Source organism: Ruditapes philippinarum, unplaced genomic scaffold (assembly GCF_026571515.1).
Source record: "Ruditapes philippinarum isolate M1 unplaced genomic scaffold, ASM2657151v2 ctg4996_1_1_1_1, whole genome shotgun sequence".
Taxonomy (NCBI): Eukaryota; Metazoa; Mollusca; class Bivalvia; order Venerida; family Veneridae; genus Ruditapes; species Ruditapes philippinarum.
Window position 1 is genome coordinate 145,001 of NW_026863171.1, and position 27,262 is coordinate 172,262.

The following is a 27,262-nucleotide window of genomic DNA, read 5'->3' on the forward strand; positions in this document are numbered from 1 at the left end:
TCAAATTAATGATGGTATATCAGTATTATAACACATATGAACTAATATATTGAAAATTACTAACTTAAAATCAAACTGTATCTGTTGTAGATGAAATTTCTTCCCAAACAAACAGTCACTTATATAAATTATATATACACAATGTACTTGAATTTGTTCAGAGTGACTATAAATCACATCCCACTGAAACTGTAGCAATAAAGTAATGTCAAAAATATCATAGTGATATATATACCGGTACCAGATTCATGAAAAATAATTACATTTTTGCTAAACATTAAATCATAAATCATTTGATGATGCAAAATGTAACAGAAAGTACAATATGGAGTATAACAGAAAGTCATAAATCAGTGAGAATATATCAGTAAGTCATAAATCTGTGAATGATACAGAATATAACACTAGAAATGTGTCATCATGCCACGGATGCCCCCGCATGCAGCCAAAATTTCAGATGGTGCATTAATTATTTTTTTCATTTTAAGTTTAAAGCCCTTAAAACTTTTCAATGTTAACACAAACCATTTTCATAAAATGTTCAAGGCATTGAAACTATTCAGTCTAAACCTTTTAGAAATAGCATATTGCATATTTGTAGCCAAAATAATGGCTAAAAGTAAGAGTGCTGAAACTGAAAGTTCAAAATTGTTCCAACATTCAGGAATTATAAGTTTGTCTTAAATCATTGAACTACAACCAAATTCAAACTTAAACTGCTTATTCCTAAGATGTATCTATATTATTTTCAAAGTGAAAGGGACATAACTCTGCCAAAAAATCATCAAACCATGACCATATTCCAACTTGACCTGCCCATTCCTTTGACATATCCATATGTCAAATTTAAGTTGAATATGTAACACTGTTGGGTAGGTAATGAACAGAAACTGTAAATTTCATATTATTTTCAAAGTGAAAGGGGCATTACTCTGCCAAAAACCATTGAACCATGACCAAACTCAAACTTGGCCTGGGCATTCCAAAAACATATCCATATGTCAAATTTGAGTTGAATGTGTTGTACCATTGGGGAGATAATGAACGGAAACTGAAAATTTCATATTATTTTCAAAGTGAAAGGGGCATAACTCTGCCAAAAATCATTGAACCATGACTAAATTCGAACTTAACCTGCGCATTCCTTTGACGTATCCATATGTCAAGTTTGAGTTGAATGTGTTGTACAGTTGGGGAGATAATGAACGGAAACTGAAAATTTCATATTATTTTCAAAGTAAAAGGGGCATAACTCTGCCAAAAATCATCGAACCATGACCAAATTCAAACTTGACCTGTATTTTCTCATGACATATCCATATGTCAAGTTTGAGTTGAATGTGTTGTACGGTTGGGGAGATAATGAAGGGAAACTGAAAATTTTATATTATTTTCAAAGTAAAAGGGGCATAACTCTGCCAAAAATCATCGAACCATGACCAAATTCGAACTTGACCTGTATTTTCTCATGACATATCCATATGTCAAGTTTGAGTTGAATGTGTTGTACCGTTGGGGAGATAATGAACGGAAACTGAAATTTCATATTATTTTCAAAGTAAAAGGGGCATAACTCTGCCAAAAATCATCGAACCATGACCAAATTCGAACTTGACCTGTATTTTCTCATCACATATCCATATGTCAAATTTGAGTTGAATGTGTGCAACCGTTCTTAAGATAATGAACGGAAACTGATGATGACGGAATGACAGAATGACGGAAGGACGGAAGGACGGAATGACGGAACAGGGTAACACTATATGCCCCGGCCATTACATGGCGGGGGCATAATTAAGTCATAAATCAAGGAGAATATACTAGTAAGTCAAATCTGTGAATGATATGATATACAACATTAAGTCATAAATCAGTGAATGATATAAAAAAAATATTTTCACTGAATAAACCCAGTATTCATGACATGAGACTTAATTATTTCATTCTATTATCAGTCATCATTTTATAAAATGATTAAGTGTTACATCTATGCTATGTATCTGTGACAATGAACTGTATCCCAGCATCCTCTGTGATGACATCATCATCAAAGTCATTGGCTGGTTCCATGTTTATCAACCTTTTGTGAGCTTCTTCTTGATCTGGAGGATACAATTTAGTGATATATATATAAAGCTAAAGATTGTAAGATTGCTTCTCAAACCAAGAAACCAAGATGATTATTTTATTTACATCCAGACTCACATGTTACTATGCATTAAAGGGACTCCACTGAGAATTTTTTACATGACTGGACTGGAAATTACTTTTTCGACATCAATATTCCATTTGATGTAGATCTAGACCATTAACTTTTGTGCAAAATTTTAGAACATTTTTATATCTAGAATAATTATTGTATTTGTGGAAAATGACCCAAAACTGAAAATCACTTTGGACTCAAAACCGACTAACAATAGCAAAAAAATATGATTTTCTTTTTATTTTCGGGTATATTACTTAATCATCTTTTGCACATCTTTCTGTTTTAAGTGCCTTTGCTGATCTATGTCGAAAATTTAAATTCAATCTTTTAAGGCTTTAGGACCTCAGTGGAGTTCCTTTAAGTTAAAAAACATTCAGTCAACATTTGATGTACCTCTGACCTTTTGACCTAATTTTCTCTTTAAACATTATTATCACTAACAGTCTACAAGATAACAGTTTTATACAAAGTCCAAAAGTAACTTATATAAAGATACATTCATTAAGTGACTGAAGCCAGTATTTGTTAGCTTAATTACTAAAGTGTAGCATAATAAACAGTGAACTATCAATCAATTAATTACCTAGACAATGTTGTAATCCAGCACAATAATGTACCATCATCATCATCAATGCCTCGATTTTCTCGTCACATTTTTCCAGCTGTTGTGACATGAGTCGTCTCTGGTCCGGATCTGTAATCTCCTGGTAATTCTTCATCAACTCTGACTTATACTCAGATTCTTTATCTATTGTATCTTGTAGCTTGGTTACCTTCAATGATGAATCAATTAATTTTGTTACATTATAAAATAAATCCTGCCAAAAAAAATTACTTCAACTGAAGATTTTTTGAAAGAGAAGGAATAAAACTATATATTTTGAAACAATACAAATTTGTTATGTTCAGCATTTTATAAGGTTAGTATTTGAGAAAACATTATCTATTACACATATTGCATATTGGAAAAATTTAAATAGTAACTGGTGCATCGGTGTAATGGTAAAATGTTGAATGGCCATTGAAGACTTTACTATAGTTCATGTAACTTTTACGGGCTCAATTATTTGCGAATTATTTTGATTTGCAAAAATTGCAAAAACTTGTATTTCATGTCACAAAATTAACCACTTATACAGTAGCCATAACATAGTGACTTGTCTGTTGTGTTGTCAAGAGTGTTTATTTTTATGTAAGGTACAACTATATGAGTCAGAGAATCCTGGTAAATGGATTCAACTTGTTGACTTGTTGGTTAGTATTTTGTAATTTGATAATCCACAAATTCTTTTCTTCTACAATTTAGAAATTTGATCAAACAGAGACAGCCATAATAAGTGGAAGCAGCTTGATGACTTGTCAGTCAGAACTGAGTATTTTCATAATAAAAACTCTTTAACTTACAATGAATAGTTCAAGATTCACAGCAGAAAAGGTCCAGTATAATTTAATTCAACCTTACTGGCTATAAGCATTGTGGTGATAAAACGTGATTTGAAAGGGACTCTCTTACCTGTCTGACATTGAGGATTTGGCTAAAAAACACACAAAAAAACACACAAAAAAACACACACACAAATTTACACATGAATATATCATAATAAATAATTTACCATATCATCAAGGGTTTTCTTCCTGTCAGGTAAAGATAAGTTGGCATAGAGTTCCTTGCCTTTCTCCTTGGCTTCTATAACAACATTATCATCTAGACTATATGTAGGGTTACGGTATCTACCTTCATCATCTGAATCATCATCCTGTCATATAATATAACATATATGTCCAACAATTACCTGATTTACCTGAATTTATAACTGTGGTATAAAGTTAAAAGAAAAACATGAACAATCACAGAACCATGCTGTCAATTAGCAGTTTTAATAATATTCTCAAATCTGGGAGTGACATATTCTAACATTTTTCTTAAAAAGAATATGGAAATATACATATCAAAGATGCTTCTGCAAAAGTTATGAATAATGATTCAGGCAATCCTTTCATAAAGGGAAACTTTAGACAGGCAGTACTGATCTTTGTTTTATCTCACATAATGTAAATTGTCTAATAAATAATAAACAGGCTTTAAGACATAGTTATTGTTTTGAATATTTCTATTCAGCAAATTTTGGAAATGATGTTCGACTATATCCTTACCATCTTTGTATACAGATATAAATACAGATTTAATGTAATATTTACCCTCTCCATGGCTGACAGTGATTTGTTTGAGAGATTTTTCGTCAGTCCAGATACATTAAAATGTTTATCAACCTGCTCTGTTAAACTGGCAAATGGGCTGGGGCTCCTTAATGGACTTCTATTAGGTGAAGCTTGAGCCCTATTTGGTATGTTCCCTATAAATATAGACAAGGTAAAACTAAAGTTACTTAGCTCATATATACAGGAAAAAACATGAAAAGTTCAAGCCATAGCTAATTTTCTTTATGAAATATTTTTGTTTTATCAAATTAATAAGATGAATAATTCTGCTGTAGCAAATTCATAAATGAAAAAACTTCTGTTGTAGCCAATTAATAAATTAAAATATTTTTTCAAGCCACTTACAATATAAATATTTTTGTTCTAGACAATTAATAAATGGAATAATTTTGCTCTAGACAATTAATACTGCGCATTCACTTATATTCGTAGTTTTATCAAAACAGGCATTTTCGTGGGTTCTTAAATTAGTGGATTTTCAATTTCTTGTAAAAAGAATAATATAAATAACCTTATGCAAAGTAATCTTACACTTAACCGCCTCGCATTTTACTAACCGCATGAACATATCTTTAAGTATCACACAGCGCTTGTCAATAGATTTAATCCTTGCCTCTGGGCATTCATTACACAAAAATCAGCGGAAAAGCGCATGTTTGTAATACATAGAATAGAGACATGGCAAGAAGTATTTGTTGGGATAAAATTTCTTTGGATCTCAAATTTGTGGATTGACTTACCCACAAAAACCATGAAAATTTGTGCGCCACAAATAATAATGATTTTACAGTATGCGGACAATTTTTGTTCCAGCCAATAAATATATAGGGCATTTTTGTTGTAGCCAATTCATTAATGAAATATATTTGTTACATCTGATTTGTGTAAGAAATATTTTAGTTCCAGTAAATTTAAGTACTAAATGTAGCTTATAGAGATTTTGATTCACCATAAAACAATAATATTTGAATTAAATAGTTCTGAATAAAAACCAAAAAAACCAACAACAACAATATAATGAAACCAAAACACAAACTTTGAGGGATGTTCAAAGGTAAAGATGGCTGCTCCTTCTGTCGGAACTTCCAGAATTTCCCCATACTTTTCCCCTCCTCTTTCTCCATGTCCTGGCCTTTCAAAGGTGGTACCCAGGCTTCCTCTGGTTTTGCTGACATTTTGGGTCCATCCCTATCGGCAAATATAACATAACATTTCTGATAACAGTATGTATTAGATGTAATCTATTTGAATATCTTAGATTAGGATTTTCATGAATTTATGTATTTGGTTTAAACATATTTTATTTAGAATATTTGTACATGTGTAAAAAGCAACATAACAACTATTATAGATTTTGGCCAAGAGCAGAAGCTTACAGAAGCCAAAATTTATGTATTTACTAGTCATATCGGAGATAAAATCTCAAATTTGAAAATTACAATCGGAAGCTTGTTTACTTCTTATCCTCCAAACTAGCTTCATCTAGTGAACAGTCTCATCATAAATGCATCTAAATTTAGGTTTGAAATAAGTGTATTTTTCCACAACTATTTCTACATTATTTGTACCAATTTCTGTTCAATGACTCCCTTTAGTAGTTGTCTAAGCTGTATTTTTAAATTGTTAAGAAATTAAGGAAGTCCCACTCTAATATTTTCCCTCGAAAAAATTACCAACATTGTAATAAATTGGCTATTTCTAAAATGTCATTTTTTTGTATTTTCTGATCGCAGATCAGATAATACATAGCTAACATCCACGGTCTAACACAAAATTTCCTAACAGTCCTAACAACGCGAATTAGTTCTCACTCAAAACTGCTTAAAAACCAGTAATTTAAAAGAAAGAACAATTTTTTGTTACAAGTGTCCAACAAATTACTACACCTTCAAACTTTTAAAGTAGCGTTGGCTAATAGAGTTGTCAATAAATGCACACTCACAAATTACGCGGATGAATATGATTTTAATCAATGAAAATGCTATTTTTAGCGATGTCGATTACCGAATACTACACAAATAAATCTGACTGCCGAGTAGTGGAATATATAGTTTCTACATGTCGGACTGTTTGGGCGAGAAGATTTTCGCTAAATTATTTACTTCAATTTTAAACAACAGGTTTACCCTGAACAAAATACCTCGAAATTACCCTAACCCGAAATGCAATGGAAATTCTAAATTTAGAATTACTTGATTTTATTCAGCTTTTGATTTTAAAACTTCTCCGTGGTGCAGGGGTAACGCGCTCGTTTGGTGTGTGAGAGGTCTGGAGTTCAAATCCCAGTCGAGTCAACTTTTTTTTTAATTCTTTTTTTTTAGTGTCTTTGTTAAGGAAATAGCCACAATATACAAGGATAAAGTGTGGCTATCATAAAAATGAACATAAATTATTTTTTGATGCAACTCTAGTTATGCAAAATTCCGTATGTATCAAACTCTGGTGCCCTGCAAGATGACTTATAGTACATAAAAATAAACTTATACAGGAAAACACATACAGATATACAGTACGATTTAGATTGCAGGGATCAGAAAATACCACAGAGCTTGCAGCCCTTTGATTCTTTATCTTGGGCATTATCATTTGGGACCGTTCATGCTTTAATGTTATGTATTTACATCTGATTTAGGCAGTAATGGATTTTTGTGACATACGCGGTTGTTATTTAACAATGATTAATGAAGAAAGGAAATCGTCAAAAAACATTATTGTTTAAAATAATTCTTCATGCAATGTTAATGATGAAATGAATGATAATTGAAAATATGGACACAGAATCTTGACATTTGTGTCTCTTTGTCTCAGTTAAAGAATTAAAAGGAAGTTTACAGCAGATGTGTAAACACTAGCAGAAGACTAAACGATATGATCATCAACACTGGATGAATTATAATCAAAACTTTTTGTTTACCTTGAGCATTTAGTCTGTACATTACATTTCTCCACACATTTTTTATGACACACCATTCTACATAATGTACATTTTAAACCACCTTTTAACCATATCTGAAACATAGAAATTCAATGCTAAACAAAATAATATAAGTAACAAAATTTTATTTTGACTTTATGATTTCTAGGAAATTAATTACATACAGCACTTTAATATTCAAACAAGAACAATGAGATAATAATCTTGGCAATGAAATTTCCCCATGATGATGACTTGCCAACATCAGATTAGATAAATTATAACATATTTTCCATATAAGTGTTTGAATGTTATAATACATTTAGCAAGTTAAGTAACAATCCATCCATAGATACATGAGGAGTAACTTATACTATACATGATTGTTACTACAAGTATATATTTCTGACTGGTTGTGCCATAATGGGGCCTTATTGAATTACAGGATCTCATTTGTGATAAGTGACATCACCCATTTACTTTATCTATGGCCGAATGACATAATAAAATTTCACACAAGCTGTCACTTCATATTCATTATTGAGCAGTAAACAATGATCATAAAGTCTAAATGAAATCATATTTAATGTTATATTTGGCATATGATATCATAGAGCCAGCTATAATCAAAATAATTGTAATAATTGAAACATTGAAAACAAGAGTTGTCGGTATGACAGTGTGCTCAATGATTTTCAGTGCTTGATAGTAAATAAAGAGCCTGAAAAATGTAGTTCGATGAAAGTTCAAAAAGTGTTATAATTCTATCTCTACAATAAGTTTGTTAAGTTTAAACCCATTCCCTTCAGTCGCTTTGGAGACACCAACTTTGTACCAAAGTGTGATGCCGACACCTGCACCTGGGTGAGTACAATAGCTTTCCCTTTTCTTTGAATATTCAAGCCAATAAGGATCATAATATGAAACTTAAAATGTGTCCATAGGACACGGGTGCCCCCACACGCCACTGTTCTGTCAATCTTATGACTCTAGGTCAAATATTTTTTGGACTACATGTGCCACAAGTTGAAAACTAAAAATCTTTATCTAAGTAAAGGGCATGAACTTTACAAATACTGAATAAATCCAAAAGCAAACCCCAAGGTGCATAAGTAATATGCAAGTGCTGACCAACATTCTTGTAAACTTTCAGGCCTACAAGTCAAATACTTTTTGAGCTAAGAATGAACAAGTTTAATTATTGCAAATTTTTACTACTGTAAGGCAATAACTCTAAAAATACTTTACAAATCCAGACGAAAATATCCAGGTGCACAACTACCAGGGTTGTCCAAAAAATTTGTGCACTGCAGTTATTGTTGTGTGAGTTATTGATAGAAAAACATTAATTATATATCATTTGAAGGGGAGATATATCTTAAATAAGAAAACAAAAGAAAAAAACATGTAACCGGCATGTCCTGAAAGCGAATTGTCATACAGTTATCTTGGTAACGTAATACCGGCGCACAACAAAAAATTTGGTTAGTTCATTACTTTGATGCATCACGGTATTCTTTAAACACTACATATTAACGTTAAAATTCAGGGAAAAGTGTGTGTACGTATTCCTAACGTCACTAGAAAATATGGCGTCATTTGCGCTATTGCGTCATTTGCGCTATTGTAACAGTCATAAACAAACATTTGTGTGTGGTCGTCATTACTGTTATTACGTGAAAATGTCAGTCGCTAAACGTCTGGAAATACGGACGATCATTAAATTTGGTGCAAATATTGGTAAAACACCAACAGATACCTACAATGAACTTAAAAGGGCAAGTGGGACAAGTTCAGTGTCATGAAGGCTGGTTTTTAAATAACACAAACGCTCTGTGGAAGAGAAAGAGAGTCGGTAGACGATGACAACCGGTCAGACGGACGTCCGTCTGTAATGCCGGCGCACGAGGGTTGTCCAATATATTCCTGCACTAGTGGAATATGCTACATGTACGTTGCATAAAAACAATAAAAACTACACAATACTTTGCATCAATCATTCCTCTATTGACAGTGAAACAAATTATAACAAAAAAGCAAATACTACTTTACAAGCAACACACAATTAATACAATTACAGTAATGACCTAACCCAATTTTTTGTTGTGCGCCGTTATTACGTTACTAAGGCAACTCAACGACCATTCTTTTACACGACACGCCGGTTACTCGGCTTTTTCTTTTGTTTTCTTATTTGAGACAGATTTCTCTTTCAAGTGATATATAATTTATTTGTTTTTATTAATAACTCTCACGACAATAACTGCAGTGCACGAATTTTTTGGACAACCCTCGTACACATGCTTATCAACATTCCTGTAAAGTTTCATGACTCTAAGTCAAATCCTTTTTGAGTTAAGTGTGACACAAGTTGAAAATTGCAAATTTTTACTAAGTCAAGGGCAATAACTCTAAAAATACTGAATAAATCCACACAAAAATACCCAGGTGCACAAGGACAAGGACAAGGGTAAATCTAAATGCCTCCCCCCATCCCCCTAAAGTGGGGGAACAAAAATATAAGAGTACATCAAATGGACAATCATACCTTTTTGCCACAGAAATGACAAATAGTTTTAGAGGTAAACTGACATGACCTGAATCTATGCTGCCCATCTAACTGTCTGAAAACCCAAAAAAGAATTAACAAACTTCCTAGTTATATTGCAATTCTACTTCTTGCATGTATATATAAGTCATAAAATATGCTGAAGTTCTCAAATGATATCAAAAGTTTTCTTTAATTCTATACCATCATTTACATGTTCTTAAGATGTGCACAAATACAGGATATCTGTTTCTTTTAAGTGAATATAAAATATATCTGAGAAGTGAGAAAATTACATTATTTTCCTGAGCATGTAGCACAAGTGAAAATTTGGATATATTATCACAGTAATGTGACATATATATCATATTCACGATGACATACCAAATTTCTTCAAAATTTATGCCTTATCATTGAAAAAAAGAGAATGTTTTAACTAACATACATCTTACAGACATGAAACAAAGCAATAAAAAACTTCATTATTAAGCTGGAAATTACAAAAGGTTTAAAAAAAACTTACTCTCGTTCTAGGGACTGAGCTCTCAGCTTATGAATAGGTGGATTCAACACATCCTTCACTGTCTCTTTTCTAACATTTGGTTCTACAGTCTTAAATGGTTTGTGTACAAATGACAATGTTATATCACCATGGCAGATACTCTTGTCATATCCTATATGTCCGGAATACGGTAACTTTGTACGACTGAAATAAAGAAATCTTGTGTGAGTCCCTCTTTATAACAATAATACTGTTCATTGAAAGCTAAAAAGTTTTTAAGTGATATATCTAACTGACAGTATGAGAGAAAGGAAAAGATCCAGGATCTTCAAATCAACAGTCAACTGTTCTATCAATTCTAATATCAGGCCCCCTTTATTATACCTCACAACTTATAATACTTTATGTTAAATCTTTTGTATTTATTGTGCCAACATATAAAAAAAACAAACAATAAAATAAGCTATAAATGACTAAAGACATTTGACATTAAAATAAACAATTCTCATATATAAAGATGTTTAGTCACTAGACTTATTCAAGAAGGCAGCCTACTGTATAAGTGGTTAAGTCAACGATATGGAAATATTGGTGAATGTCACGACTTGACAAAAAATTGCCAAAATTGCCATTAGCGTAAATATCAACCAATCTATATAGCCATCATATGTTACATCTATTTTGTAAATGATTCATTTTACAACCTGTGTTTACATATTAATTCTTTATTTTCAAATGGTCAGTTTGTAAATATAAAATTTCAACTACACAAAGTAGTATGACTAGCTAGGGGTCGTGAATGGTAGTTTGCACTTGACAGTGCCATCCATGAACAGGCTCAATCAAACCAAGCCCTGCAACATTTTCAATTTTGCCGTTTTGGACTTTCTTTAGGGATTCTTATTTTCTCTATTTTTTGCACTACAGTTTTTGCAATATGAAATAATAAATATATAACCTAGCAGTGATAGTTTCTTCTGGTGGATGTAGATACATGGTATACTGAGTGTCACCTTGTATTGTTAATAAACAGCCAGCTGTAATATCTGACAGAGGAACACTCACCTAGAAAAAATGTTATATTATTTATTTGTTATCAAAAACAAACCAAACTGTAAAATACAACAACCAGGTCCTGTAGCCACTAAGAAAAATCTCGATCATTTCAGTTAGGACCAGGATCAAATGATCCTGATTTTATTTTCAACTTTATACAACCAGAATTAATTGCATTACGCTATAATTAAATGGTACATAAACAAAATATAAAAAATTGCTTATTTGCGAGGAAACAATCTGGATTTGGGATAAAATGGACAAATAACAGTACAAATAGAAAAATAATTGGAAAATAAGAAACAATTTTAGGTCCAAAATCAATATTTTGATCAACTTTAAAATGCACATACATGTATCTTGTAAAAGTAACAATACATTTATTCTAAAATTTCAAAACCATACTTTTATCAAGTCAATACTTAATATTTAATGCACAAGGATAAACAATGGAGAGTATGCGAGTTTTAAATTCTGATCCACATTTTGATCCTTGAATCTTAGTGAACATGGGGGCCTGGTTCTCTGGTTTATAAGGAACCATACCAGATAAATCTAATGTCTACAGTTTTCTTACAAATACTGATTTTAAATGCAGAATTCTGATTTAACTATTTTAGATCTATAAAATGTGACAAGTTGCTTCTCATGACCTACATTATAATGATTCACATACATGTATATAATTATAAGACAGACCTTATATTACTGTTTTGTAAAATATTTGCTTATAATAATCTATAGTTATCTACAGTAGACTAACATATCATAATTTAAGGTAGTCAATCATAAAACTTTTTTTCTGTATATAATGTGATAAAAAAAAACAACATCAGTTGACATTGAGCCATCCTGTTAGCTCAATTTATCATGCAACTGCTAGGGTAACTGCCCGATAACACTTGCCTGATAATTATTTTTGATATCAGGTCAGTAACCTGATATCAAAAATAAGCCCCGCCCATTTTAACGGACTTTTTCAATTGCTTACATTCTCATTTTCATCAGCATGTGAATTCTACAATGTAATCTCATACCCTTACAAGTCTTGAATCAAGATGCGATATTTATTGATTTATTATTTCGATTTCAATTACGAATAAATTAGATGGCGAATAGTTTTAGCACCAACTAAATGAAGTGACATCATAATTTATATTGCAAATGACATCATCGATGTTCACGTCATACTATACATGTAATCATAACAAACAGGGTAGACAATTTTCTTTTGAGAACCAGTAAATGTTTACTTTATTTCGCCGGGTTATTATTTAATAAGTGAACAAATTGTTTTGTTTAAAAAATAAGACGCATGTTTGTATAGCTTGTGTTTGATTGCCGATTTGACTTTTCTTTGATTGAAATTATCGTGAACTTTTGAATTTGACAATTCAAGACAAAAATTGCAGTAAAGTTTAGTTTTGGATCGATGTTTAAATTAAAGGTAAGAATTTATCGTATTAGGCCTACATTCTGTTGTATCTTTTATCCGAGTTGAAAGAAAAAATGGCCGCCATTTACAAATCCTAAGTTTCAGGGGGGGGGGGGGGGGGGCGGGGGGGGGGGGGGGGGGAATTTGTTTTCAAGAATTATTTCTTTGAACAAAAATCCCCCCTTTTTAACAAAATTCGCTATTGAAAACTAAATTATTTTGTTATTTTGACAGTTATTATGTGTTACATGATAAATAGAAAAACATGCTACTGTCTTTTGATATCAATTTTATCAGGCGAGGCTGATATGGGCAGAAAGGGGTTGGCAAGCCTCGTCCTTTCTAGCCCATATCAGCCTCGCCTGATAAAATTGATATCAAAAGAAAGTAGCATGTTATTCTCTATAAGTAGAGCGTTAAGACTGTGAATCGGATGACCCGGGTTCGATTCATGGACGGCGCAGGTCACCTTCGTTGTAATTGATCAGTACCTCTGCTCTGGCATGTACAGAAGTAATCAGTTCCTTGCAAAAGTGAAGGCAACTAGTACTTGTAAACTGCTTGACAGCCTTCCCAGGAATGATGCAGTGGCTGAACTGTGCTCCGGTAAATTCAATGTGGCTTACTGATCCAGAGTGAAAACAACTACCACCACCACCATAAGTGGACATTTTCTATAAGTAGATCTCAGATTATTAAAATAACACTTACATATCCTATTTTAGTGGTAACATTATATGATGGGAGATCATCGGTAGGTGGGGTATTTTTTTGCTGCTGACCTTCAGTCTTGTTAGTGGTAGACATATTCTTAGATGCCCTCTCTGTCTGGGCAATCTTACACCATACACATACATTCACATACTGATCTTCCTCTTTACAGTCAAATTCAAACTCTTCATTCCATTCTGGATCCTAAATTGAAAATAAATGAATAATTATTTCAATAGATTTCAATAGATCTAATTCTTTCACAAAAATAACTTCAAACAGCCATATCTATGTTGTTTATACACAATCATTGTGCAAAATAACTGCATTAATAAGCAAACTTGACAAGACATCAACTTTCTCTCATTTTCTTAATCACAGAATTCTAAATTAAAATGAAAGAAATTAATTTCTTGTATAAAAAATGTTCTTATATGTGTTTATCAAATAATTCCTGTATAAGATGTTGTTTTCTTTTACTTTTTTGATTGGGTTATACATTGCACCAACACAATATGGGTAATATGGCAACATTCCAAAAGAAATATTATTTCAAGCAATCCTCAATGTATATATTTAAGACTTACTGGTGAGAAAGGAACATCTCTTGTATTAACTTCACCAATACGATGTTGTAATTCAGGTTTACTATAACTACCAGCATCACTACATGCACTTCCTGTATCACCATCACCTAGCTGTACCTAATATGTCAGTTATAATATAAATATAATCAAATTGGAAGAGATAATATTCAAAAGCTGCAAAATAAAAAAATGATCAAAAAACATTTGTTTTAATTGGTGAAATGGATACAAAAATGATGGCACAGAAAGTATTTAGCATGATTATTTAAATATCTTGCCATCTTGAATGATACACTGCTCTTAGTTATTGGTTTACACTCCCAACTCTCAAACCCTGTCCCCACCCAGCCATTTTGCAAATCTTAATAAAAAAAACTTGTGTATGCTAAACATGCAGTATCACAAACAACACTTGTTTATTGCGTCAGGCAAAATAAAATAAACATAATAACTAGATATAAACTTATTTGTTAACTAAACACATAAAATTAAACACTGACCTTATTTAGACTTGTATCACTGTGAGCTCGTTGTCGATTTATTTCTATAACCTGTTTCTGTGGCGACGATTTAGCAGACTGACTTCCATCACGAAGATGATTTGGTGTAGATATACTCTCACTTACATCTATACATAAAATATAACATAATTTAGTATTAAATTAGTAAATTCATCGATGCAACTAAAAATTGAATCCACTTAATACATTTGTTTGAAATTTTGTACACTTAAAGTTAAGTTTTGTATAATTCATAACGTATCATACTTTTCTGTACTTTGTATTAAACCGCCAAAATATTACTTGGCAATGAACATTTTGAATCTGTCTACATGGAAACACTACAGCCAATTGTTAAATAAGAAAGGCCAAAACCTTAAAGCATGTGAAAGAAACTCATCATCCTTAAAGGGTACATTGGATGTTTCTGAGAAAATTTTCTGGCAGTTACATAAGTAGTGAACATTCTACTACTAATAAGGAGATATGAGGTACAAATATAGCATTAATATAAAAGCATTTCCGATTTTTCAAGATTAATAGTCCTTTATTAATTGTTTAAATTTACGCTACAGATAATAAAAATATTCTACATGTGTCAATATACTTATGTTGTTTGCTTACTTTTATCACCTGCAGATTCCTCATCTGTTGTAAGTGATCTGGTATCACTGTCCCTATCTTTATTAACACTCTCCTTATCTTTATCATTATCTTTCAAACCAAGAATTTTCTTCTTCCCCGACTGTATTTTCTTTGTTAACTTTTCACTGAATTTCACAGATTCTTGGTTAGGTTGGCTGGGTTGTATGTCAGTGTTGAGGGAGGAAGAACGTTTATTTTTGAAGTCTATGCTAACAAAGTCTCCTATATCATCTTGTAGTTCTCCATTCATGTCAGACTCTTCAATCTGATATATCATACAATGACCAAAATATCACACTTTATTTTCTAGAACTTAGCAGCCAGATAAATATATAAACTATATGCATGTATTTTGCAAACCCGAGTTAAATATGCATCCCTTATTTTACACCTAAATCAGTAAAATATACTATTTCCTGAATCATTTTAACAGAACTTATTTCATTTTCATTTCTTCAATTTTTGTCAAGTGATGTCTACAAAGGAAATAAACATTCTGATGATGCATCTTTTTATTAAAAGATAGCCCCTCAACCTCGCCCCTTTTAAACTTAGCAATATTTTATTGTGTATAGTATTTAAATGTGATATATAGAGGATATTGTACAAGTAGCCCAATACTAAAACAAATGAACAAGGGGCATGAAATTATATCATATGAGTCCCTGGAAAGTATTATATTATTTTAAACCCCAGGGCTTTTATTTGAACAAACTTGGAAGACACCCATAAGAATATGTTTCATGATGTTAAGTTTTTACTACACACATATAATGAAAAACAATGATCTGCCCCCCCCCCCCCAGCAGGGCCAATTTTAACCCGAGGGCTTTTATTTGAACAAACATGGTAGACACCCATAAGAAGATGTTTCATGCTAAACATCTAAGCTGTAGCTCATTGGGTTTTTTAAAAGAAGCTCATTGGGTTTTTTATAAGAAGATTTGATTTTTTAAGCTTTTACTATACACATATAGTTAAAAACAATGACACCCCTGGGGCGGGGCCAGTTTTGACCCCAGGGCTTTTATTTGAACAAACTTTGTAGACACTTACTAGAACATGTTTCATGCTTAATATCTTAAATCTAGTTATTTGGGTTTTTTCAAAAAAGATTTTTAAGTTTTTGCTATACACATATAAGGAAAATCAATGATCCCCTGGGGCCAATTTTGACCTTAGGGCTTTTATCTGAACAACCTTTGTAGACACTCACTAGAACATGTTTCATGCTAAATATCTAAACTCTAGCTATTTAGGATTTTTCAAAAAATACTTTTTAAGTTTTTGCTATACACATATAAGGAAAATCAATGACCCGCGGGGCGGGGCCAATTTTGACCCCAGGGCTGTTATTTGAACAAATTTGGTAGACACCCATTAGAACAAGTTTCATGCTAAAAATCTTAGCTCTAGCTCTTTGAGTTCTTTAAAAGAAGATTTAATAAGTTTTTACTATATGCATAAAGGGAAAATTAATGACCCCCTGGGGCAGGGCCAATTTTGACCCCAGGGCTTTTATTTGAACAAACTTGGTAGACACTCATTAGAAGATGTTTCATGCTAAATATCTTAGCTCTAGCTCTCTTGGTTCTTTAAAAGAAGATTTTTTAAGTTTTTACTATATGCATATAGGTAAAATCAATGACCCCTGGGGCGGGATCAAATTTGACCCCAGGACTTTTATTTGAACAAACTTGGTAGACACTCATTAGAAGATGTTTCATGCTAAATATCTTAGATCTAGCTCTTTTGGTCCTTTAAAAGATTTTTTAAGCTTTTACTATATGCATAAAGGGAAAATCAATGACCCGCGGGGCGGGGCTAATTTTGACCCCAGGGCTTTTATTTGAACAAACTTGGTAGACACTAATTAGAAGATGTTTCATGCTAAATATCTTAGCTCTAGTACTTTTGGTTCTTTATAAGAAGATTTTTTAAGTTTTTACTATATGCATAAAGGGAAAATCAATGACCCCCTGGGGTGGGGCCAATTTTGACCCCAGGGCTTTATTTGAACAAACTTGGCAGACACTCATTAGAAGATGTTTCATGCTAAATATCTTAGCTCTAGCTCTTCTGGTTCTTTAAAAGAAGATTTTTTAAGTTTTTAGTATATGCATATAGGGAAAATCAATGACCCCCTGGGGCGGGGCCAATTTTGACCCCAGGGCTTTTATTTGAACAAACTTTGTAGACACTCACTAGAAGATGTTTCATGCCAAATATCTAAGCTCTAGCTCTTTGGGTTTTTTAAAAGAAGATATCTAAAGTTTTTTCTTTCGGTTGCCATGGCAACCATAGTTCTGCATGGAATTAAATCCTTTGAACAATTTTTAAAGGTGACCTTCTAAGGAACATTCCTGTGAAGTTTGGATGAAATTGGCTTAGTGGTTTATGAGGAGATGTCATTTAAAGTAAAAGTTTACGGACGGATGCCGGACGGACGATGGACGAAAAGCGATCACAAAAGAAAAGCGATCACAAAAGCTTACCCTGTCACTTTGTGACAGGTGAGCTAAAAAAAGTACATATTGATGTGCTAATTCTTAAACGCTACTTGTAGCATATAATAACATTGTATTTGTTAAATGCATGACATTATGTCAGTATATATTCACAGCCAAACCATACCATTTTAATGAAGTCTGTAAAATGGCTAATTAATTTGTTGGGGTTTTTTTTAATGCCAATTTTAACCAATTTATGGTCATATTTTACCAGCCATCCACCAATCTGGTATTCCTGGTTAACTAACAATTAATAATCAATTCACCACACAAAACAACAACTTCTTATCCCAAATGATTTCTGAAGCAGTGAGAGACAAATGACCTTTAGACTCAATGTCGAAATGTCATGGAGAAATTCCACCTTGCCTGTGAACCAGCCACCCCAGTATTACAAACAATAATAATACCTTCACTATTTAGCCAAGCAGACAGACTCCTATAAAGGGGCATTGGTAAGTGTATGTTACAGAACAAGTTTGAATATTTTTATGTTACAAAACAAGTTATAATATGTCTATGTTACAAAACAAGTTATAATATTTCTATGTTACCTCTATATCATCTTGCTGATCAATGTAAAGGCCTCGATCTAATGCTAGACTAGTATGTCTTTTAACTCGAATGATAACACTGGAAGTATAAGTACATCTTTATTATAATATGTATACAATGCAACAATATGAAAAAAACACCTTTTATTAATCAATTATACAATATTAGGTGCAGTTTCACTACAAATGCAGGGCCAATATGAAGTTCTCCAAAACATATCTAAGCACTATTGTTTCAAATATTAAATTAATACACTTGTTTCTATACATAATAACAAATTGTCTATGATTTTGAATTATTATGAGTGTCATGTGACCGATTATGAGTTTGCATTCTTGGGCTGAGAAATTATCATCAGCCTGCTGAACATGTGCACATGCACGTGCACAAACTGAAACTGAAGTAGGTTTTAAGCACTTATCGCTTTATTTTATTATGAGAGCTTAAGCGTATTTCATACAAACACAGATTTTAAATTATTGAAATTTAAAGAAATAATATGACAAAGTCATTCCAAAAAAATGATAATAAAACTTGCTTCTAGATTCTAGTATACTTTGTACACACAAAAAGGAAACATATCTGTAGAAGTTACTGTACAGTACAGCAGAAATACAGTGACATGAATTTCAACAAAAGAAATATCAAAGTATAATTTTTTAGAAAAATGCTACTATTAGATCTATCAAGTCTATTAAAGACATTAATGCATGTCATAGTTGTGCCAGAAGGTGATAATTGGCCTTGAAATTAATAATGCCCTTGGGCCATTATTCAAAATCCATGCCGATTAGCACCTTCCGGCCCTACTCTGCCGTGTATAAATCTCTTATTATTAAGAAAACAAAACAAATAGTCATCATTCAATGATTCATGCTGTCTCTCAAATTAACTGCAGAAAATTAATTACATGTTTCAAAGAACAAGATAACCATTTACATTTTGTATCATATAGTCACATATCAGACTGTACAGAGCTTTAAACTTTTATGACTGTGAATCTGTCTACATAATTTATACTCACTTTTCTGTAGAATTTTTCAGTTGTTTCATGGCATGTTTAATGGACAGAACTCTCACATTGCCAATAGTTTCTACAATGTCTCCCTGTAATATTAAACATGAATATTACGTTTTTTTTCTCTATAGATAATGGATGTTTATTGATAAGAAATGATGCTAAATTTACAAAGAAATAAAGTCAATGTACAATGCATTAACTTCTAAATACTTATCTGTATAATATAATATTATCCATAACTACTTGTTTGCCTTAGTAAAATCACTAACAAGGAACAGTACTAATAGAATATATTATTGGGTAAGACAGAAGATCAAAAGTTGACTGGTTCAGTTTGGTATGAGCCTTGGCAAAATTCCACGGAGGAGGATATCAGAGAACAGTAAATAGTAAACAAAGACCTCATGGAACAAGATTATGTTATACATTAGATATTTTGACACTTTGGAGCATTAAATTTTTTAATATATTTCAACTCCTCGGACAATATAACACTCATAATTCAAAACATTTTTGCCCTAATGAACATTTTCATTGCATTTTACATACAAAAGAGTGAATATCACATATGTGTAACAATAACCTGTTTAGCATGTGGTGTTTGATAAAAACCCATATGAGCTAAGGGGCATCTGTGGCAGAGGGGTTAAGGTTGGTGACTTCAAACCACTTGCCTCTCACCGCTGTGGGTTCAAATCCTGACAGGGACTTTGGATTCTTTCATAGCAGGAGGCTATCCAGTTAGCTTACAGAACATTGGTGGTTCTACTCAGGTGCCCGTTCATGCCAGAAATAATGCAAGGAAGGTCACCTGAGGTCTTCCTCCACAAGTAAAGCTGGAACGTCGCTATCTGACATGTATAATACTATGTCGGTATGATGTAAAACCCAATCAAATAAACAAGAGGGCCATGATGGCCCTGGGGTCGCTCACCTGTACATAGGCCCCCAGGACGGGGCCAGTTTAAACCAAAGGGCTTTTATTTGAACAAACTTGGAAGACACCCATTAGAAGATGTTTCATGATGTTAAGTTTTTACTATACACAAATAATGAAAAACAATGACTTTTGCCCCCCTTCACCCCTCCCCCTGGCATGGCCAATTTTAACCCAAGGGCTTTTATTTAAACAAACTTGGTAGACACCCATTAAAACATGTTTCATGCTAAATATCTTAGCTCTAGCTCTTTAGGTTCTTTAAAAGGAAGAGTTTTAAGTTTTTAATTACTATATGCAATATAGGGAAAATCAATGACCCCCTAGGGCGGGGCCAATTTTGACCCCAGGGCTTTTATTTGAACAAACTTGGTAAACATCCATTAGAACATGTTTCATGCTAAATATCTTAGCTCTAGCTCTTAGGGTTCTTTAATAGAAGATTTTTAAGTTTTTACTCTATGTATATAGGGAAAATCAATGACCCCTGGGGCGGGCCAATTTTGACCCCAGGGCTTTTATTTGAACAAATTTGGTAGACACCCATTAGAAGATGTGTCATGCTAAATATCTTAGCTCTAGCTCTTTGGGTTCTTTAAAAGATGATTTTTAAGTTTTTACTACATGTATATTGGGAAAATCAATGACCCCTGGGGCTGGGCCAATTTTGACCCCAGGGCTTTTATTTGAACAAACTTGGTAGACACTCATTAGAAAATGTTTCATGCTAAATATCTTAGCTCTAGCTCTTTGGATTCTTTAAAAGAAGATTTTTTTAAGTTTTTACTATTTGCATATAGGGAAAATCAAAGACCCCCTGGGGCGGGCCAATTTTGACCCCAGGGCTTTTATTTGAACAAACTTGGTAGACACCCATTAGAAGATGTTTCATGCTAAATATCTTAGCTCTAGCTCTTTGGGTTCTTTAAAAGAAATTTTTTTAAGTTTTTACTATATGCATATAGGGAAAATCAATGACCCCCTGGGGCGGGGCCAATTTTGACCCCAGGGCTTTTATTTGAACAAACTTGGTAGACACTGATTAGAAGATGTTTCATGCTTAATATCTTAGCTCTAGCTCTTTGGGTTCTTTAAGAGAAAATTTTTTAAGTTTTTACTATATGCATATAGGGAAAATCAATGACCCCCTGGGGCGGGGCCAATTTTGACCCCAGGGCTTTTATTTGAACAAACTTGGTAGACATCCATTAGAACATGTTTCATGCCAAATATCTAAGCTCTAGCTCTTTGGGTTTTTTCGAAGAAGATTTTTATTAAGTTTTTGCTATATGCTTATAGGGAAAATAAATGACCCCCTGGGGCGGAGCCAATTTTGACCCCAGGGCTTTGATTTGAACAATCTTGGTAGACACTCATTAGAAGATGTTTCATGCTTAATATCTAAGGTCTAGCTCTTTGGGTTCTTTAAAAGAAGATTTTTTTAAGTTTTTACTATATGCATATAGGGAAAATCAATGACCCCCTGGGGCGGGGCCAATTTTGACCCCAGGGCTTTTATTTGAACAATCTTGGTAGACACTCACTAGAAGATGTTTCATGCCAAATATCTAACCTCTAGCTCTTTGGGTTTTTTAGAAGAAGATGTTTAAAGTTTTTTCTTTTGGTTGCCATGGCAACCAGAGTTCTGCATGGAATGGAATTCTTTGAACAACTTTGTTAAGGCTTCACACAAGGAACATCCCTGTGAAGTTTCATTATGATCTGCCTTATGGTTTCAGAGGAGATGTCGTTTGAAAAGTGTGAACGGACAACGGACGACGTACGACGTACGACATACGACGGACGACAGACGACGGACGAAGAGTGATTCTAATAGCTCACCCTGAGCATATGCTCAGGTGAGCTAAAAACAAACAAAAAATATGAGCTAAGATTTTCTATTAATTCTGTTTGAAGTAATTTTTAGATTTTTTTCTGATTAATAAAAATATCAGCTGCTACACTTAATCTCTTATTGACAAATTAATCTGAGTTAGCTACCACTTAATTTTCCACTGCTATTCAGTTATGTTGTTAAAGTTACATTTACATCCATTAGAACATGTTTCATGCCAAATATCTAAGCTCTAGCTCTTTGGGTTTTTTCGAAGAAGATTTTTATTAAGTTTTTGCTATATGCTTATAGGGAAAATAAATGACCCCCTGGGGCGGAGCCAATTTTGACCCCAGGGCTTTGATTTGAACAATCTTGGTAGACACTCATTAGAAGATGTTTCATGCTTAATATCTAAGGTCTAGCTCTTTGGGTTCTTTAAAAGAAGATTTTTTTAAGTTTTTACTATATGCATATAGGGAAAATCAATGACCCCCTGGGCGGGGCCAATTTTGACCCCAGGGCTTTTATTTGAACAATCTTGGTAAGACACTCACTAGAAGATGTTTCATGCCAAATATCTAACCTCTAGCTCTTTGGGTTTTTTAGAAGAAGATGTTTAAAGTTTTTTCTTTTGGTTGCCATGGCAACCAGAGTTCTGCATGGAATGGAATTCTTTGAACAACTTTGTTAAGGCTTCACACAAGGAACATCCCTGTGAAGTTTCATTATGATCTGCCTTATGGTTTCAGAGGAGAATGTCGTTTGAAAAGTGTGAACGGACAACGGACGACGTACGACGTACGACATACGACGGACGACAGACGACGGACGAAGAGTGATTTCTAATAGCTCACCCTGAGCATATGCTCAGGTGAGCTAAAAAACAAACAAAAAAATAATGAGCTAAGATTTTCTATTAATTCTGTTTGAAGTAATTTTTAGATTTTTTTCTGATTAATAAAAATATCAGCTGCTACACTTAATCTCTTATTGACAAATTAATCTGAGTTAGCTACCACTTAATTTTCCACTACTATTCAGTTATGTTGTTAAAGTTACATTTAATTAATTTCATAAAAACAGAAATAGCGACATTTCATTAATAAACTTGGTTTCATATCGACTCAAGATCTTATTTTCTTGTCCAGACAGCGAAATGAGTTTTATATGCATAAAAATGTGCAACCTCATTGTGGCCAATACGGAAGTACATTTTCTGTTTGTATGAGAAACTCCGCCTTCCGATCAACCGTACATCAATTTTAAATCAACAAACATGACTATAAGTAGCAGTGCTAATTTAACGGTATATTTCCAAATTGCAACGGATATTTTCATACAAATTTAATCTGATTATTTTTTTCTGAACCCCAGGCCTAGTGCACTGTGAAGCTTAACGGTTAAAGTGTGCTTGCACAAGAAAATCTTATATCTGCTGTGTTCCGGATAGCAACTATAACACAGCGACATAGCGAATACACAAGCTGATTACAGTCTTCATTTGCATGTTAAAATTCGTATACGAACTTTAGTGTTACCGTGGGGTTTTCTGTTTAAAATCCTAATTTAGGAACACTATTTGTTGAGATTTACAACGATACTGTTAAAGAGGTTATTGAAACTGTAGAATGCTTGGTTTTTAGGCCGACGGCAAAACTATTTTTTACATATTTATTTAATGTAGCTTTAAGAATAAGTCCATAACCAAATTATTTTTAAACAAATTATCCACCAACATAACTATTACTTACTCTTTGTAAGCCAGCTTCAGCTGCAGGACTATCTAATATTATACTATCCACTACTACCCGCTTTTTCTCTGTTTTATCTCCTGATAATTGCTGTAACAATAACAAAGGTAAAAACATTAAATGGAAGGAGCAAAGCATAACAGTACTATATCTGCCTTCCTTCACAGGGAGTAAAATGTATAAAATAATTGTTTATTTGTTTTGTGTCTCCAGTAAATTGTTGGTATTCACAAAAAAAAGTTCTTCAAACCAATTACATATTTATAGCTTCATCCAAATAAATTAGCATTTGGGTGTAAAATGATATACATCATTTCCTTTACAGATGATTTTGACAAAAATCCCATGTTAAAAAATGCATAACCCCTAGTCTTAAAACGGCACCTTGTCATGATAAGCAAATTTATAAAGATTCATGCTAATACATTTAAAATGTTTGAATAACAGGCTACATTTAAGTTGTTGCATTAAGAAGACAACACAGCTATCATAATAGATAAACTTTTTCTTGGAACAAACAAGTTCAAAATAAAGCAAGCTTACATCTTTGAGATTCAATCCTAATACAGAATTAGGTAATATTTTCATTGTCATCTCGAGAGTTACCCAACTTTGTTTCCATACTTCCTCTATCTCCTCCTTGTCTGAAATATCCATACACATGGCTATAAACAATAAACTAACATTGATAAAATAAACATAACAGCCATGAAAGCTGTAAAATTGTCTCCCACCCCACCACCCATAAACAAAACATGTAACATAAACTGATAAACTAATGTTGATAAAATAAGCTCAACACAGCCATGGAAGTTGAGTCACCACCACACCCCAAAATACACATTGTATATACATAAATAAATAAATTTTTAAAAAACCAATTCCATATTTACAAGAAATGCTAAAGTTTTGTTTGAAAATTGGTCATATCTTACTTTCTCTAATTTTGTTTCTCTGTATTATTTTGGTTTACAAACAGAAGAAAATGTCTGATTAAGTTTACAACAAAAGACAGTTTTATCAAGAGTATTAGACGTTCATATTTACTAAAGTCAGTAATTTCTAATTTTCTAATCTTATTAACATAATAGGTCAGTCTTATTTGCTTTTGTTGTAAATGGAAGTTATAATTTCTCTTTAAGCTTTTTAGATTTTATCATAGATTTTGATGTCATTTTATATTTGAATTTCAGAAGAAATCACTTACCAACAGATAATGTACAGTACAGTTTACATTCTGATGACAGCTCTTGTAGTCTGCTACATTTTAGCACCTTTACTGACAATTTTCCTGGTCCTAGCTTATGTCCATGGAAACATATATCAGGGTTGATAAATGATTCTTCAGGTTTTACAAACAAAGGTTTATATCTCATCTTATAACTTGGTAAAACATGTTTCTTTCTTATTGTCCTCTTTATCTGAAATTGGATCATGATGATATTAATTTATTAAGTTACATGTATTTTCATTTAAAATGTTCATGTTAAGGGGGACCGTCTTATCAACAGTCGTACATATTCAAGCATTACTACATAACAGTTCTATATCTAAACAATATCTTTATATACTCATGCGTTATACCTCTAGAATAACTCCTCATTTAGTCATAGTATTTCTAAGAAATACAAAAACATTTTGTTTTTCACTTAGGATCTGATATTGATTCATTATTGTCAAATATCACTGGACATATGAAGCAAGTTATACTGACATCATTCAAGAAAGAAATATAGAGTAATACATGTATACATAAACACTGGGGGCAGATGCCTGACAGTATATGTCCCATATACTTCCATTCCAAAAACATAGAATTGCTGAACAAAAAACTTCTCTACATTAAAGAATAATTATAATGAAACATTACCTGGTTTACAATAAGTGAAGAAATCTGTGGAATTGGACGGCCATTAAACCTTGAATCAACATTAAACTCCATACGTGGCTCCTGTCATAAAATACATAGTCTATAATGTATTAATGTAATATGAGCAAATGAATGTTAAGCAATGAATTAATAATAAAGACATACAAATGTAGTTTCTGGGAAGTTAAGGATGAATAACATCAGTGTATATGGTATTTGATATTATGGGTAAAGGCAGAACAAATGTGTCCAAATGTATCTAATACTAGTAGATAGAAAGCAACAAAATGTTACAATGTAAAATACCAAGACATTTCTATTTACAAATTATTTTACATGTACAGTTTAACCCATTACCAGATATACACACCTTTCTACGTCTTTTTTACCCCCCCCCCCCTTTTGTTGTCTCAAATGGTGACAAAATGCCTTATTTAGGCCCCCAACACTTGTTTTTGTTTGAGAAATGTTGTTTAAAAAAGTGACCACTTTTTCGGCACCACCCCCTATCCAAAAGATACATCAGGGGGTTGCCAGAAGGGGGATGTGCCCCCTTCTGTTTGGGGTTTGATGGGGAGGGCAGCAGGCCCCCTCATCAAAAGAAAATTTTGGACTTGTGAGAGGCTAAAAATGACCCCAAGTCGATCATAAGTTAACATGTAACCAACACTGAATAGCCTTTGACTCTATCTCAATCCATTGAGAAGTTGCAGCACTTTGAAATCAATTTTGATGGAAAAAATCATCGCAAACTAGTGATTTTTGGCAATTTTAAGATGTCCCCTCATTGCCATGGTAACAGGAAATTTAAGACTGAGCATGTTGTTACAAAGGCAATGGTCTAGTCAACATTTGTGCCAATTTTGATTAGTATTGAAGCAGTTTTTATAGTTTTATAGCAATTTGAACTTGTAACAGGAGACTTTTCCATGAAAACAGCCATTTTTCACAAAATGCTCATGCGGTAATGGCTTAAGCAGATATTGGCTTATATACATGATACTACTACCTGTTAACTGTATAACAACCTATATGAATGTCCTGACAATCTCCTAGAGGTAAAATACTGCTCATTATGTACAACAAACTTATTTCTTTTTTTCAACTGTCCATTGTCCAGTATGAGGGATTTCAATATCAAACATTTACAATTGAGCATACTGATGACAAAAGGAAGTTACTTCTGGCTGTTTTAGTGTTACTATAGGACCTTTCTTTCAATTGTCTCCTTATCTCATACAGTAAGATGAATGAGCATTTAACTGAATGTAAGTGCTATTTGGTAAATTATTTACACATTTTATGTAATAAGAATGAATGTTTTAAACTAACCTCATAGAATGAGAATGACCAGTGTGTAAATGGTACCCTTGTTAACTGTAACCTGCCTTGTCCAGCAAGTTTAGTTACAGATATAGACAAATATGCCCATGCACCAAATATAATATCAACATCTA

At 32.8% G+C, this 27,262-nt stretch overlaps 1 protein-coding gene across 1 annotated transcript; it reads right to left on the reverse strand.

Annotated features, from left to right (window-relative positions):
* Positions 1 to 1,979: 1,979 nt before the first annotated feature.
* Positions 1,980 to 27,256, reverse strand: LOC132721321 (PDZ domain-containing protein 8-like). Its single transcript, XM_060705605.1, has 20 exons — positions 27,138 to 27,256; positions 25,806 to 25,886; positions 25,143 to 25,356; positions 24,479 to 24,579; positions 23,936 to 24,025; positions 19,414 to 19,496; positions 18,389 to 18,467; positions 15,304 to 15,589; positions 14,680 to 14,807; positions 14,180 to 14,296; positions 13,593 to 13,796; positions 11,349 to 11,455; positions 10,412 to 10,594; positions 9,889 to 9,964; positions 7,341 to 7,435; positions 5,463 to 5,614; positions 4,406 to 4,560; positions 3,820 to 3,963; positions 2,790 to 2,979; positions 1,980 to 2,102 (listed from the first exon to the last, which is right to left on the reverse strand). Exons 2-20 carry the CDS (start codon positions 25,875 to 25,877, stop codon positions 1,993 to 1,995), a joined length of 2,586 nt encoding a protein of 861 aa, XP_060561588.1. The 5' UTR covers positions 25,878 to 25,886; positions 27,138 to 27,256; the 3' UTR covers positions 1,980 to 1,992.
* Positions 27,257 to 27,262: the final 6 nt, after the last annotated feature.